General features: G+C 50.6%; 1 protein-coding gene across 1 annotated transcript; it reads left to right on the forward strand.

Annotated features, from left to right (window-relative positions):
- The first annotated feature begins 2,033 nt into the window (after nucleotides 1–2,033).
- On the forward strand, nucleotides 2,034–13,297 carry LOC139238015 (N-acetylmuramoyl-L-alanine amidase-like). The gene is made up of 4 exons (XM_070867412.1): nucleotides 2,034–2,889; nucleotides 6,141–6,351; nucleotides 9,187–9,481; nucleotides 13,195–13,297. Exons 1-4 carry the CDS (start codon nucleotides 2,034–2,036, stop codon nucleotides 13,261–13,263), a joined length of 1,431 nt encoding a protein of 476 aa, XP_070723513.1. The 3' UTR covers nucleotides 13,264–13,297.
- Nucleotides 13,298–14,317: the final 1,020 nt, after the last annotated feature.

A 14,317-nucleotide genomic window follows, 5' to 3' on the forward strand; every position in this document is an offset into this window, starting at 1 on the left:
GTACTGAGGGAATGCCGCACTGTCGGAGGGGCAGTGCTGAGGGAGCGCCGCACTGTCGGAGGGGCTGTGCTGAGGGAGCACCGCACTTTCGGAGGGGCTGTGCTGAGGGAGCACCGCACTTTCGGAGGGGCAGTGCTGAGGGAGTGCCGCACTGTTGGAGGGGCAGTGCTGAGGGAGTGCCGTACTGTCGGAGGGGCAGTGCTGAGGGAGTGCTGCACTGTCGCAGGAGCAGTACTGAGGGAGTGCCGCACTGTTGGAGGGGCGGTACTGAGGGAGCGCCGCACTGTCGGAGGTGCTGTCTTTCGGATGAGACCTTAAACCGAGGCCCCGTCTGCTCTCTCAGGTGGATGTAAAAGATCCCATGGCACTATTTCGAAGAAGAGCAGGGAAGTTATCCCCGGTGTCCTGGGCCAAATATTTATCCCTCAATCAACATAACAAACACAGATTATCTGGTCATTATCACATTGCTGTGTGTGGGAGCTTGCTGTGCGCAAATTGGCTGCTGCGTTTCCCACATTACAACAGTGACTACACTCCAAAAGTAATTAATTGCCTGTAAAACGCTTTGAGACATCCAGTGATCGTGAAAGGCGCTATATAAATGCAAGTCTTTAATTTGTTAAGTTTCCTTTAAACTCTTTTGTTAAGTGTCAGTCTTTATTGATTGTGTCCCTTAAAAGGGGGCTGATGCTTGAGTTTAAACAGACAATTGTCAGCAATATGCAGAGTCAGCGTGCCAGGACACCTCCGATTAACTGTATCACTGAGAAGAGGCTATCCTGTCATGCTTGTACCAGTGACAACACATTAAGAACATAAGAAATAGGAGCAGGAGTAGGCCATACGGCCCCTCGAGCCTGCTCCGCCATTTAATAAGATCATGGCTGATCTGATCATGGACTCAACTCCACTTCCCCGCCCGCTCCCATAACGCCTTTATTCCCTTATCATTTAAGAAACTGTCTATTTCTGTCTTAAATTTATTCAATGTCCCGGCTTCCACAGCTCTCTGATGCAGTGATTTCCACAGATTTCCAACCCACAAAGAAATTTCTCCTCATCTCAGTTTTAAATGGGCGGCCCCTTATTCTAAGATCATGCCCTCTGGTTCTAGTCTCCCCCATCAGTGGAAACATCCTCTCTACATCCACCACACGTTTCGATAAGATCATCTCTCATTCTTCTGAATTCCAATGAGTAGAGGCCCAACCTACTCAACCTTTCCTCAAAAGTCAACTCCCTCATCTTGGATTCAACCGAGTGAACCTTCTCTGAACAGCCTCCAAAGCAAGTTTATCCTTTCGTAAATATGGAAACCAAAACTGCACGCAGTATTCCAAGTGTGGCCTCACCAATACCCCGTATAACTGTAGCAAGACTTCCCTGCTTTTATATTCATGCCTTTGCAATAAAGGCCAAGATACCATTGGCCTTCCTGATCACTTACTGTACCTGCATACTAACCTTTTGTGTTTCATGCACAAGTACCCCCAGGTCCCGCTGTACTGCGGCACTTTGCAATCTTTCTCCATTTAAATAATAACTTGCTCTTTGATTTTTTTCTGCCAAAGTGCATGACCTCACACTTTCCAACATTATACTCCATCTGCCAAATTTTTGCCCGCTCACTTAGCCAGTCTATGTCCTTTTGCAGATTTTTTGTGTCCTCCTCACACATTGCTTTTCCTCCCATCTTTGTATCGTCAGCAAACTTGGCTACGTTACACTCAGTCCCTTCTTCCAAGTCGTTAATATAGATTGTAAATAGTTGGGGTCCCAGCACCGATCCCTGCGGCACCCCACTAGTTACTGGTTGCCAACCAGAGAATGAACCATTTATCCCGGCTCTCTGTTCTCTGTTAGTTAGCCAATCCTCTATCCATGCTAATATATTACCCCCAACCCCGTGAACTTTTATGTTGTGCAGTAACCTCTTATGTGGCACCTTGTCAAACGCCTTCTGGAAGTCCAAGTTGAGTAACTTCTGTGTCTTTCTGACAGTCTTTATTTGTTTGATCTTCTTTCCAGCAATGCCAGACTATCACCTGAACAATGTCTTGAGCATAATCGAGGAGTTGGAAGGTCGTGCTCCTGCATACTCTGTTCTTAACATCACGGCTATCCTCCGAGGCCCACAGACACCTGACCGGCAGTACCCTCACCGACTCCCCGGGGAAACCCCTGCCCCTCCTGCCTGGCCGCAACTCCTGTCCGAGGCCCAGCGCTCCTTCATGGACGAGGTGATGAACCACGAAGTGGGCCCCTCGGTCGAGCGCGGGGTGGTGCTCATGCCCGATGGAACCACGGTTGCCGTCAGCCGCCTGCTGGCGGGAATCGAAGCGGCGCTGAGGAGGAAGGCGGCCGGCCGCTGGTCGGACGCCGCGGGGGACCTCCTGGCCCCGCTGGATAACCTTTACCCCCTGACCTTAGCCGGGGACCTGGGGCGGGCCTTCGCGGCCCATCACTTGAACAGGAGCCGAGCGCCGCTGGGCCCCGGGGGTTGCTGGGACAGCGTGACCTCCCCTCGGGTGTTCACCGGCGCGGGCCTGCCGTCCCTGGCCACGGACGCTGTGATCAACGGGGGCATGGACGGCTTCATCCTGGGCGACTTCTTCGCGGGACTGCGGGCGCCTCTGCCTAAGCTCAGCGCGGTGTTGAGAGATTACTACGGCGAAGCTCGCGGGGGCCAAGCCGGGCTAAAGGCCAGTGCGCGCCGCAGGAACTTTGCAGCGAAGGTTGACCGCGGCGAGTTTACCGATCAGGTTCTAAGCGCGCTCTACCTGTACAGCCACATCATGAATAATTCAGCGCTCCAACATCTCAACTACAACGCCTTCAGAAAGATATCCCAGCAAGGGGTTAAACAGTTTCACCACCGCTATCTCGGTAAGTCAACTCATTGAAATGACTGGCACGCCCCCTTCAACAATAAAAAAAACCAAGCTGAAATATCGAGACAGCAACAACAACGTTCATTTATATAGCATCTTCAACCTTGTTATATCTTCAGTACATCATCATCATCACGGGTAGTCCCTCGGAATCGAGGAAGACTTGCTTCCACTCTTAAAGTGAGTTCTCAGGTGACTGAACAGTCCAATACGAGAGCCACAGTCCCTGTCACAGGTGGGGCAGATAGTCGTTGAGGGAAAGGGGAGGGTGGGACTGGTTTGCCGCACGCTCCTTCCGCTGCCTGCGCTTGGTTTCTGCACGCTCTCGGTGACGAGACTCGAGGTGCTCAGCGCCCTCCCGGATGCACTTCCTCCACTTAGGGCGGACTGGTCTTTGGGCCCAGGGACTCCCAGGTGTCGGTGGGGGATGTTGCACTTTATCAGGGAGGGCTTTGAGGGTGTCCCCTGTAACGTTTCCTCTGCCCACCTGGGGCTCGCTTGCCGTGCGGGAGTTCCGAGTAGAGCGCTTGCTTTGGGGAGTCTCGTGTCTGGGGGCATGCGTACAATGTGGCCCTGCCCAGCGGAGCTGATCGAGTGTGGTCAGTGTTTCGATGCTGGGGATCTTGGCCTGGTCGAGGACGCTAATGTTGGTGCGTCTGTCCTCCCAGGGGATTTGTAGGATCTTGCGGAGACAGCGCTGGTGGTATTTCTCCAGCGACTTGAGGTGTCTACTGTACCTGGTCCATTCTGTTCAAGGAAAAACAAGCTGAAATATCGCTTGCCAACATCAACTGCAGTAATGTTCATTCACATAGCGCCTTCAACATAGTAAAACATCCTGAGGCGCTTCACAGCAGGGTTACGAGTCAAAACAGATACATTTGACACAGAGGGATCTGAAAATAATGGTGAGAATTTTGAAATTAAGAATTTATTCAAAATGCTCCCATTTGCTGGAGCATTGACCACGATCAGTTACACAATACAAGTTTTATTCATGTGTGAAATTGCAGAGGAATTGACAAAGCTTAGAAACTGGCTCCAAAGTGCCACCAAGTGACCAAAGCCTGCAACTACACAACAACAACAACAACAACTTGTATTTATTTAGCGCCTTTAACATAGCGAAACATCCCAAGGTGTTTCACAGGAGTATTATGCAAAAGAAATTTGACACCGAGCCGCACAAGTAGAAATTAGCACAGGTGAGCAAAAGCTTGGTCAAAGAGGTAGGTTTTAAGGGGCGTCTTGAAGGAGGAGAGAGAGGCGGAGAGGTTTAGGGAGGGAGTTCCAGAGCTTGGGGCCCAGGCAGCTGAAGGCACGGCCACCGATGGTGGAGCGATTATAATCAGGGATGCTCAGGAGGGTAGAATTAGAGGAGCGCAGACATCTCGGGGGGGGGGGGGGGGTTGTGGGGCTGGAGGAGAATACAGAGATAGGGAGGGTGCGAGGGCCATGGAGGGATTTGAAAACAAGGAGGAGAATTTTGAAATCGAGGCATTGCTTAACGGGGAGCCAATGCAGGTCAGCGAGCACAGGGGGTGATGGGTGAGCAGGACTTGGTGCGAGTTAGGACACAGGGCAGCGAGCACAGGGGGTGATGGGTGAGCGAGACTTGGTGCGAGTTAGGACACAGGGCAGCGAGCACAGGGGGTTATGGGTGAGCGAGACTTGGTGCGAGTTAGGACACAGGGCAGCGAGCACAGGGGGTGATGAGTGAGCGAGACTTGGTGCGAGTTAGGACACAGGGCAGCGAGCACAGGGGGTGATGGGTGAGTGGGACACGGTGCGAGTTAGGACACGGGGCAGCGAGCACAGGGGGTGATGGGTGAGCGGGACTCGGTGTGAGTTAGGACACGGGGCAGCGAGCACAGGGGGTTATGGGTGAGCGAGACTTGGTGCGAGTTAGGACACAGGGCAGCGAGCACAGGGGGTGATGAGTGAGCGAGACTTGGTGCGAGTTAGGACACAGGGCAGCGAGCACAGGGGGTGATGGGTGAGCGGGACTTGGTGCGAGTTAGGACACGGGGCAGCGAGCACAGGGGGTGATGGGTGAGCGGGACTTGGTGCGAGTTAGGACATGGGGCAGCGAACACAGGGGGTGATGGGTGAGCGGGACTTAGTGCGAGTTGGGACATGGGGCAGTGAGCACAGGGGGTGATGGGTGAGTGGGATTCGGTGCGAGTTCGGACACGGGGCAGTGAGCACAGGGGGTGATGGGTGAGCGGGACTTGGTGCGAGTTAGGACACGGGGCAGCAAGCACAGGGGGTGATGGGTGAGCGGGACTCGGTGCGAGTTAGGACACGGGGCAGCGAGCACAGGGGGTGATGGGTGAGCGGGACTCGGTGCGAGTTCGGACACGGGGCAGCGAGCACAGGGGGTGATAGGTGAGCGGGACTCAGTGCGAGTTAGGACATGGGCCGCCGAGTTTTGGATCCCCTGTGGTTTACGTAGGTGGCCAGCCAGGAGTGTGTGGAATACACAAGTCTAGAGGCAACAAAGGCATGGATGAGGGCTTCAGCAGCGGATGAGCTGAGGCAGGGGCGGAGACAGCCTATGTTACGAAGGTGGAAATAGGCGGTCTTCGTTATGCTGTGGATATGTGAAGCTCATTTCAGGCAATATTAGAGCAGGGGAGTTCTCCCCAGTTCCTTGGTTGATATTTATCCCTCAACCAACATCACTAAAACAGATGATCTGGGCCATTGTCGCATTGTTGTTTGCTGTGTGCAAATTGGCTGCTGCGTTTCCCACAGTGACTCCACTTCACAAAGTATTTAATTGGCTGTAAAGCGTTTTGAGACATCCTGAGGTTGTGAAAGGCGCTATAGAAATGCAAGTTCTTTCTTTGTACACCAACCGTATAAGTTGAAATTAGCGCAGGTGACCAAAAGCTGCGTCAAAGAGGTAGGTCTTAAAGGAGGAGAGAGAGGTAGAGAGGCGGAGAGGTTTAGGGAGGGAGTTCCAGAGCTTGGGGCCCAGGCAACAGAAGGCACGGCCACCGATGGTGGAGCGATTATAATCAGGGATGCTCAGGAGGGCAGAATTGGAGGAGCGCAGAGATCTCGGGGGGGTTGTGGGGCCGGAGGAGGTTACAGAGATAGGGAGGGGGCGAGGGCCATGGAGGGATTTGAAAACAAGGATGAGAATTTTGAAATCAAGGCGTGGCTTAACAGGGAGCACGGTCGGTCCGTGTAGTGTTCTTGCTTTGCCACGCGGTGTGAGGGTGTATTTATGTGTTGCAGAGTGCCCTGCTATCATCCCTCGATGTATGTGGGGTGCCAAGCCCTACAGAGGGACGCCCGTCCGCCTGGCACTGCCCCTCCGCTTTGTCTACATCCACCACACCTACGAGCCAAGCCGACCCTGCAACAACTTCCGGGACTGCGCGGCGGACATGAGGAGCATGCAACGCTTCCACCAGGACGTGCGGCGGTGGAACGACATCGCGTACAAGTAAGGACCCTGCTTCGTGTCACGTCCTGAGGAATGACACCGAGCGTACAGCACGGGGAACCGTTCCACGCCGGTGTTTATGCTCCACGCCAGCCTCCTCCCACATCTGGGTGGGAGGGGGAAATAAAAGCGGAAATAAACCACGGGGGAAAAAAAAACCTCAAAATAAAAATGTGGGAAAAAAAAAACACGGGGAAAAAATGCATTAAAAAAACAAACGCGGGAAAATAAATTTGGGGAAAAAAATACGGGGAGAAAAACCACTTGGAAAAAAAAACGCGGAAAAAAAATACGGGCAAAAAAAACACTTTGGCACGCGTACCTTTCAAAATGTAAATCCCATTAAAAGTAAAGCGATGCTTCCGGTATCCAGCGTTTCTAAGGAGAACACAACAACATAAGCAATAGGCCATTTGGCCCCTCGAGCCTGCTCCGCCATTCAATAAGAGTATAGGAGCAGGGAGGTCTTGCTGCAGTTGTACAGGGCCTTGATGAGGCCTCACCTGGAATATTGTGTTCAGTTTTGGTCTCCTAATCTGAGGAAGGATGTTCTTGCTATTGAGGGAGTGCAGCGAAGGTTCACCAGACTGATTCCCGGGATGGCAGGACTGACATTTGAAGAAAGACTGGATCGACTAGGCCTGTATTCACTGGAATTTAGAAGAATGAGAGGAGATCTCATAGAAACATATAAAATTCTGACGGGACTGGACAGGTTAGATGCAGGAAGAATGTTCCCGATGTTGGGGAAGTCCAGAACCAGGGGTCACAGTCTAAGGATAAGGAGTAAGCCATTTAGGACCGAGATGAGGAGAAACTTCTTCACCCAGAGAATTGTGAACCTGTGGAATTCTCTACCAAAGAAAGTTGTTGAGGCCAGTTCGTTAGATATATTCAAAAGAGAGTTAGATGTGGCCCTTACGGCTAAAGGGATCAAGGGGTATGGAGAGAAAGCAGGAATGGGGTACTGAGGGAATGATCAGCCATGATCATATTGAATGGCGGTGCAGGCTCGAAGGGCCGAATGGCCTACTCCTGCACCTATTTTCTATGTTTCTATGTTTCTATGGCTGATCTGAGGTGGGGAGTGAGGGTAACAAATGCAGGAAATAGTAATAGAAATCATGGAGATTTACAGCATGGAAGGAGGCCATTCGGCCCATTGCTCCGTGCCGGTGTTTATACTCCATAACAGCCTCCTCCCTACCCTCTTCATCTCACCCCATCAGCATACCCTCTGGAGTTTAGAAGAATGAGAGGTGATCTCATTGAAACATATAAGATTCTGAGGGGGATTGACAGGGTAGATGCTGAGAGGTTGACTCCCCGGGCTGGAGTGTCCACATCTCAGGGGTCACAGTCTCAAGATACGGTGTAGCCATTGAAGACAGAGATGAGGAGGAATTTCTTCACTCAGAGGGTTATGAATCTTTTCATCCCTTATCCTGAGACTGTGACCCCTGGTTCTAGACTCCCCAGCCCGGGGAAACATCCTCTCTGCAGCTACCCTGTCAAGCCCTGTGAGAATTTTGCATGCTTCAATGAGATCACCTTTCATTCTTCTAAACTCTAGAGAATACAGGCCTAGTCTACTCAATCTCTCTTCATGGGACAATCCCCCCCCATCCCAGGAAATCCCAAATGGCATGTTGGCCTTCATAGCGAGGGGATTTAAGTACAGGAGCAGGGAGGTGTTACTACAGTTGTACAGGGCCTTGGTGAGGCCACACCTGGAGTATTGTGTGCAGTTTTGGTCTCCTAACTTGAGGAAGGACATTCTTGCTATTGAGGGAGTGCAGCGAAGATTCACCAGACTGATTTCCGGGATGGCGGGACTGACATATCAAGAAAGACTGGATCAACTGGGCTTGTATTCACTGGAGTTCAGAAGAATGAGAGGGGATCTCATAGAAACATTTAAAATTCTGCCGGATTTAGACAGGTTAGATGCAGGAAGAATGTTCCCAATGTTGGGGAAGTCCAGAACCAGGGGTCACAGTCTAAGGATAAGGGGTAAGCCATTTAGGACTTAGATGAGGAGAAACTTCTTCATTCAGAGAGTGGTGAACCTGTGGAATTCTCTGCCACAGAAAGTTGTTGAGGCCAATTCACTAAATATATTCAAAAAGGAGTTAGATATAGTCCTTACTACTAGGGGGATCAAGGGGTATGGCAAGAAAGCAGGAATGGGGTGCTGAAGTTGCATGTTCAGCCATGAACTCATTGAATGGCGGTGCAGGCTCGAAGGGCCGAATGGCCTACTCCTGCACCTATTTTCTATGTTTCTATGTTTCTATGAATCAGTCTGGTGAACCTTCGTTGTACTCCCTCTATGGCAAGTATATCCTTCCTTAGGTAAGGAGACCAGAGCTGTGCTCAGTACTCCAGGTGTGGTTTTACCAGAGCCCGATATAATCGCAGTAAGGCTTCTTATAAGGCCAATGTGGCTGGGGAGTCTAGAACCAGGGGTCACAGTCTCAGGATAAGGGGTCAGCCATTTAGGACTGAGATGAGGAGAAACTTCTTCACTCAGAGGGTGGTGAATCTTTGGAATTCTCTGCCCCAGAGGGCTGTGGAGGCTCAGTCGTTGAGTATATTCAAGACAGAGATCGATAGGTTTTTGAATATAAAGGGAATCGAGGGATATGGGGATCGGGCGGGAAAGTGGAGTTGAGGTCGAAGATCAGCCGTAATCTCATTGCATGGCGGAGCAGGCTCGAGGGGCCGAATGGCCGACTCCTACTCCTATTTCTTCTGTTTTTATGTTCTTATGTAACATGTTGTGACTCATGAAGTCATTACTTGCTGTGCTAATTTGCGGAATGGTCTTTGTAGCTTTGTGGCTGGCTCCGATGGGTACCTGTACGAAGGCCGTGGATGGTTGTGGCAAGGGTCCCACACCAAGGCGCAAAACTCCAAAGGGTATGGCGTGAGTTTTATCGGCAACTACACCTCAGAGCTCCCGGACCAGACTGCGCTGGAGCTCGTGAGAGAAAACCTCATGAATTGTGCTGTGACTGGCCAGAGATTAGTCAGTGATTACAAGATCCACGGGCATCGACAACACCGATCTACCGCCTGTCCAGGGGAAAGGCTCTTCACCGAAATCAAGAACTGGGAGGCCTTTAAGGTAACAGTGCTTCCATTGGGTAATCTCCGGGATTTGTCATAGAATCATAGACATTTACAGCACGGAAGGAGGCCATTTCGACCCATCGTATCTGCACCGGCCGACCAAGAGCTATCCAGCCTAATCCTACTTGCTAGCTCTGGGTCCGTAACCCTGCAGGTTACGGCACTTCAAGTGCACATCCGAGTATTTTTTAAATGTGGTGAGGGTTTCTGCCTCTACCAACCTTTCAGGCAGTGAGTTCCAGACCCCCACCACCCTCTGGGTGAAGTCATTTCCCCTCAAATCCCCTCTAATCCTCCCCCCAATTACTTTAAATCTATGCCCCCTGGTTGTTGACCCATCTGCCAAGAGAAACAGGACATTCCTATCCACTCTATCGAGGCCCCTCATAATTTTATACACCTCAATCACTCTCCCCTCAGCCTCCTCTGTTCCAAAAGATCGTTTTATGAAGGGTTGGAGGACAAGCCATTAACATTGCTTGGGCCTCTGGTATCTTGGGATATAAATCCCGGCCAGCGCTTTTTTTTATGCTTCCTGACTTAACCCACAAGTGTCCAATTTCTCTCTGTACCTCTTCAGTGATCTCATTAACCCATTTAAGAACATAAGAATTAGGAGTCGGCCATTTGGCCCCTCGAGCCTGCTCCGCCATTCACTGAGATCATGGCTGATCTTCAACCTCAACTCCACTTTCCTGCACTATCCCCATGATCCTTGATTCCCTTAATATCCAAAAATCCATCAATCGCTGTCCTGAATATACTCAAAGACTGAGCCTCCACAGCCCTCTGAGGCAGAGAATTCCAAAGATTCACCACCCTCTGAGTGAAGAAATTTCTCCTCATCTCAGTCCTAAATGGCTGACCCCTTATTCTGAGACTGTGACCCCTGGTTCTAGACTCACCAGCCCGGGGGGAAACATCCTCCCTGCATCTACCCTGTCAAGCCCTGTAAGAATTTGTATGTTTCAATGAGATCACCTCTAGAGAATACAGGCCTAGTCTACTCAATCTCTCCTCATAGGACAATCCCCCCATCCCAGGAATCAGTCTGGTGAACCTTCGTTTTATTAAACTTGCACATTAGGGAATGTGACACAGGCTTACTCCTGTTCCTCTTCCTTTTCATATGATCCCAGGACACCTCAGAATCTCCCCAAATGTTGTTTACATTGTACATTAATGATTTAGACGAGGGGATTAAATGCAGTATCTCCAAATTTGCGGATGACACTAAGTTGGGTGGCAGTGTGAGCTGCGAGGAGGATGCTATTAGGCTGCAGAGTGACTTGGATAGGTTAGGTGAGTGGGAAAATGCATGGCAGATGAAGTATAATGTGTGTAAATGTGAGGTTATCCACTTTGGTGGTAAAAACAGAGAGACAGACTATTATCTGAATGGTGACAGATTAGGAAAAGGAAAGGTGCAACGAGACCTGGGTGTCATGGTACATCAGTCATTGAAGGTTGGCATGCAGGTACAGCAGGCGGTTAAGAAAGAAAATGGCATGTTGGCCTTCATAGCGAGGGGATTTGAGTACAGGGGCAGGGAGGTGTTGCTACAGTTGTACAGGGCCTTGGTGAGGCCACACCTGGAGTATTGTGTACAGTTTTGGTCTCCTAACCTGAGGAAGGACATTCTTGCTATTGAGGGAGTGCAGCGAAGATTCACCAGACTGATTCCCAGGATGGTGGGACTGACCTATCAAGAAAGACTGGATCAACTGGGCTTGTATTCACTGGAGTTCAGAAGAATGAGAGGGGACCTCATGGAAACGTTTTAAATTCTGACGGGTTTAGACATGTTAGATGCAGGAAGAATGTTCCCAATGTTGGGGAAGTCCAGAACCAGGGGTCACAGTCTGAGGATAAGGGGTAAGCCATTTAGGACCGAGATGAGGAGAAACTTCTTCACCCAGAGAGTGGTGAACCTGTGGAATTCTCTACCACAGAAAGTAGTTGAGGCCAATTCACTAAATATATTCAAAAGGGAGTTAGATGAAGTCCTTACTACTCGGGGGATCAAGGGTTATGGCGAGAAAGCAGGAAGGGGGTACTGAAGTTTCATGTTCAGCCATGAACTCATTGAATGGCGGTGCAGGCTAGAAGGGCCGAATGGCCTACTCCTGCACCTATTTTCTATGTTTCTATGTTTCTATGTTTCTATCTTGTCGCTCAGCCTATGACACTCTTTCTTTGCACTTTTAACCACCTCTACCCCAATCCTTCATTGATTAGCCCTCTTTCCACCACTGGATTGGGTTTTAACCGTATCAACGTCAGGAAATGAGTGAGATCGGTGCAAGTGCTTGCATCCTGTACTCAGTGGCGTGACAAATCAAACTTATTTATAGACCACCCCTCGATGTTGAGCTTCTTTCCTTTCCACCATCTCACTCCTCAGTCCAGAAGTGAATCCCAAAACAATTCACTGTGACAGCAACTGGATTGAGTCTCCAGTCAGTCCCTCGAAATCGAGGAAGACTTGCTTCCACTGTAAAAGTGAGTGCTCAGATGACTGTACAGTCCAATACGAGAGCCACAGTCCCTGTCACAGGTGGGACAGACAGTGGTTGAGGGAAAGGGAGGGTGGGACTGGTTTGCCGCACGCTCCTTCCGCTGCCTGCGCTTGGTTTCTGCATGCTCTTGGCGATGAGACTCGAGGTGCTCAGCGCCCTCCCGGATGCACTTCCTCCACTTAGGGCAGACTGGTCTTTGGCCAGGGACTCCCAGGTGTTGGTGGGGATGTTGCACTTTATCAGGGAGGCTTTGAGGGTGTCCCTGTAACGCTTCCTCTGCCCACCTGGGGCTCGCTTGCCGTGTAGGAGTTCCGAGTAGAGTGCTTGCTTTGGGAGTCTCGTGTCGGTCATGCCAACAATGTGGCCCGCCCAGCGGAGCTGATCGAGTGTGGTCAGTGCTTCAATGCTGGGGATGTTGGCCTGGTCGAGGACGCTAACGTTGGTGCACCTGTCCTCCTAGGGGATTTGCAGGATCTTGCGGAGGCAGTGCTGGTAGTATTTCTCCAGCGATTTGAGGTGTCTGCTGTACATAGACATAGAAACATAGAAAATAGGTGCTGGAGTAGGCCATTCGGCCCCTTGAGCCTGCACCGCCATTCAATGAGTTCATGGCTGAACATGATCCACATCTCCGAGCCAAACAGGAGATTGAGTCTCCAAAAGTTTGGCAATAGACATTCTTTGGAATGAATGCCACAGGCGAGTCTTCACTGATATACCTTGATGTGAAGATAAGGATACAGGGACTGAAGAGGACTGGGATTGTATCTCTGTCCTCCGATCCAGCCCGGGCTCAGGATTCTCCTCTGTCTATTGGCTATAAGGGTCCAATATGAAATGAATTTGGGCATGCCAACAATGTGGCCCACCCAGCGGAGCTGGTCGAGTGTGGTCAGTGCTTCGATGCTGGGGATGTTGGCCTGGTCGAGGACGCTAACGTTGGTGCGTCTGTCCTCCCGGGGGATTTGCAGGATCTTGCGGAGGCAGCGCTGGTAGTATTTCTCGTCGTAGTTGCTGCTTCCTCCGCGCCAATTGGCATCCAGAGAGGCCGTGGGCCAACAAATGGTGTGGCAATGCCATCCTGGTGCAGCAGTGGGTGCTTTTGTGAGTTTGCGCTGAGGTCTGTCGTTGGGGGGTGAAATACAGGCAGGTTTAATTCTAACCCTTTCATTTGCATCTCCCACATCAGGAGGTTGAACAAGCCAACAAAACCTCTCTGAGCACAGCTGGGTTTCAACCACTGAAGACTAACCCATAGAGAGACGATCAATGATGAAGGACAGCCCCTCAAACAAGGACCATCTACAAGACGCACTGCAGCAACTCGCCAAGGCTTCTTCGGCAGCACCTCCCAAACCCACGACCTCTACCCCCGAGAAGGACAAGGGCAGCAGGCGCATGGGAACTCCACCGCCTCCACGTTCCCCTCCCAGTCACACACACCACCCTGACTGGGAAATATATCGGCCGTTCCTTCATCGTCGCTGGGTCACAATCCTGGAACTCCCTCCCTAACAGCACTGTGGGAGCACCTTCACCACACGGACTGCAGCGGTTCAAGAAGGCGGCTCACCACCACCTTCTCAAGGGGCAATTAGGGATGGGCAATAAATGCCGGCCTTGGCAGTGATGCACACATCCCGTGAATGAATAAAAAGAAACTACTTGGACACAGTCATGGCTACATGGCCACTAATAAACTCCATCATCTTAATGTGCAGCTTGCCCTGTTAATTCACTATGATTTGGCTCAATGATTTATTTAATATGGGTTTACGATGTTTAAATTTGAAATTCCCATGTATTTACCGAATGGGATTATACTTAAATATTGTTTAAGTCATAGAATGCTACGGCACAGAGCAAGGCCATTCGGCCCATCGTTCCTGTGCCGGCTCTGTGACGGAGCGATCCAATCAGTCCCACTCCCCCCCCCCCGCTCTTTCCCCACAGCCCCGCACATTTTTCCTTTTCAAGTATTTATCCAATTCCCGGTTTGAAAGTTACTATTGAATCTGCTCCCACCGCCCTTTCAGGCAGCGCGTTCCCGATCACAACAACTCGCTGCGTAAAAACATTCTCCTCATCGCCCCCTCTGGTTCTTTTGCCAATTACCGAAAAATATTTAGGTTTAATATCAACAAATCATACATAGATATTGATGATATGTAGGAATCATCAGCATAAGGAGATGCAAAACTCTACCACCTCTTGAAGTTTGAACGACTTATATTTTTAATCTCAGTGCAGTTGATGTGGTTATTCCCACTCACCCCGGTAGACGATAAAAGTAGTGCTTAGAATATAAACAA

Source organism: Pristiophorus japonicus, chromosome 24, assembly GCF_044704955.1.
Source record: "Pristiophorus japonicus isolate sPriJap1 chromosome 24, sPriJap1.hap1, whole genome shotgun sequence".
Classification (NCBI taxonomy): Eukaryota; Metazoa; Chordata; class Chondrichthyes; family Pristiophoridae; genus Pristiophorus; species Pristiophorus japonicus.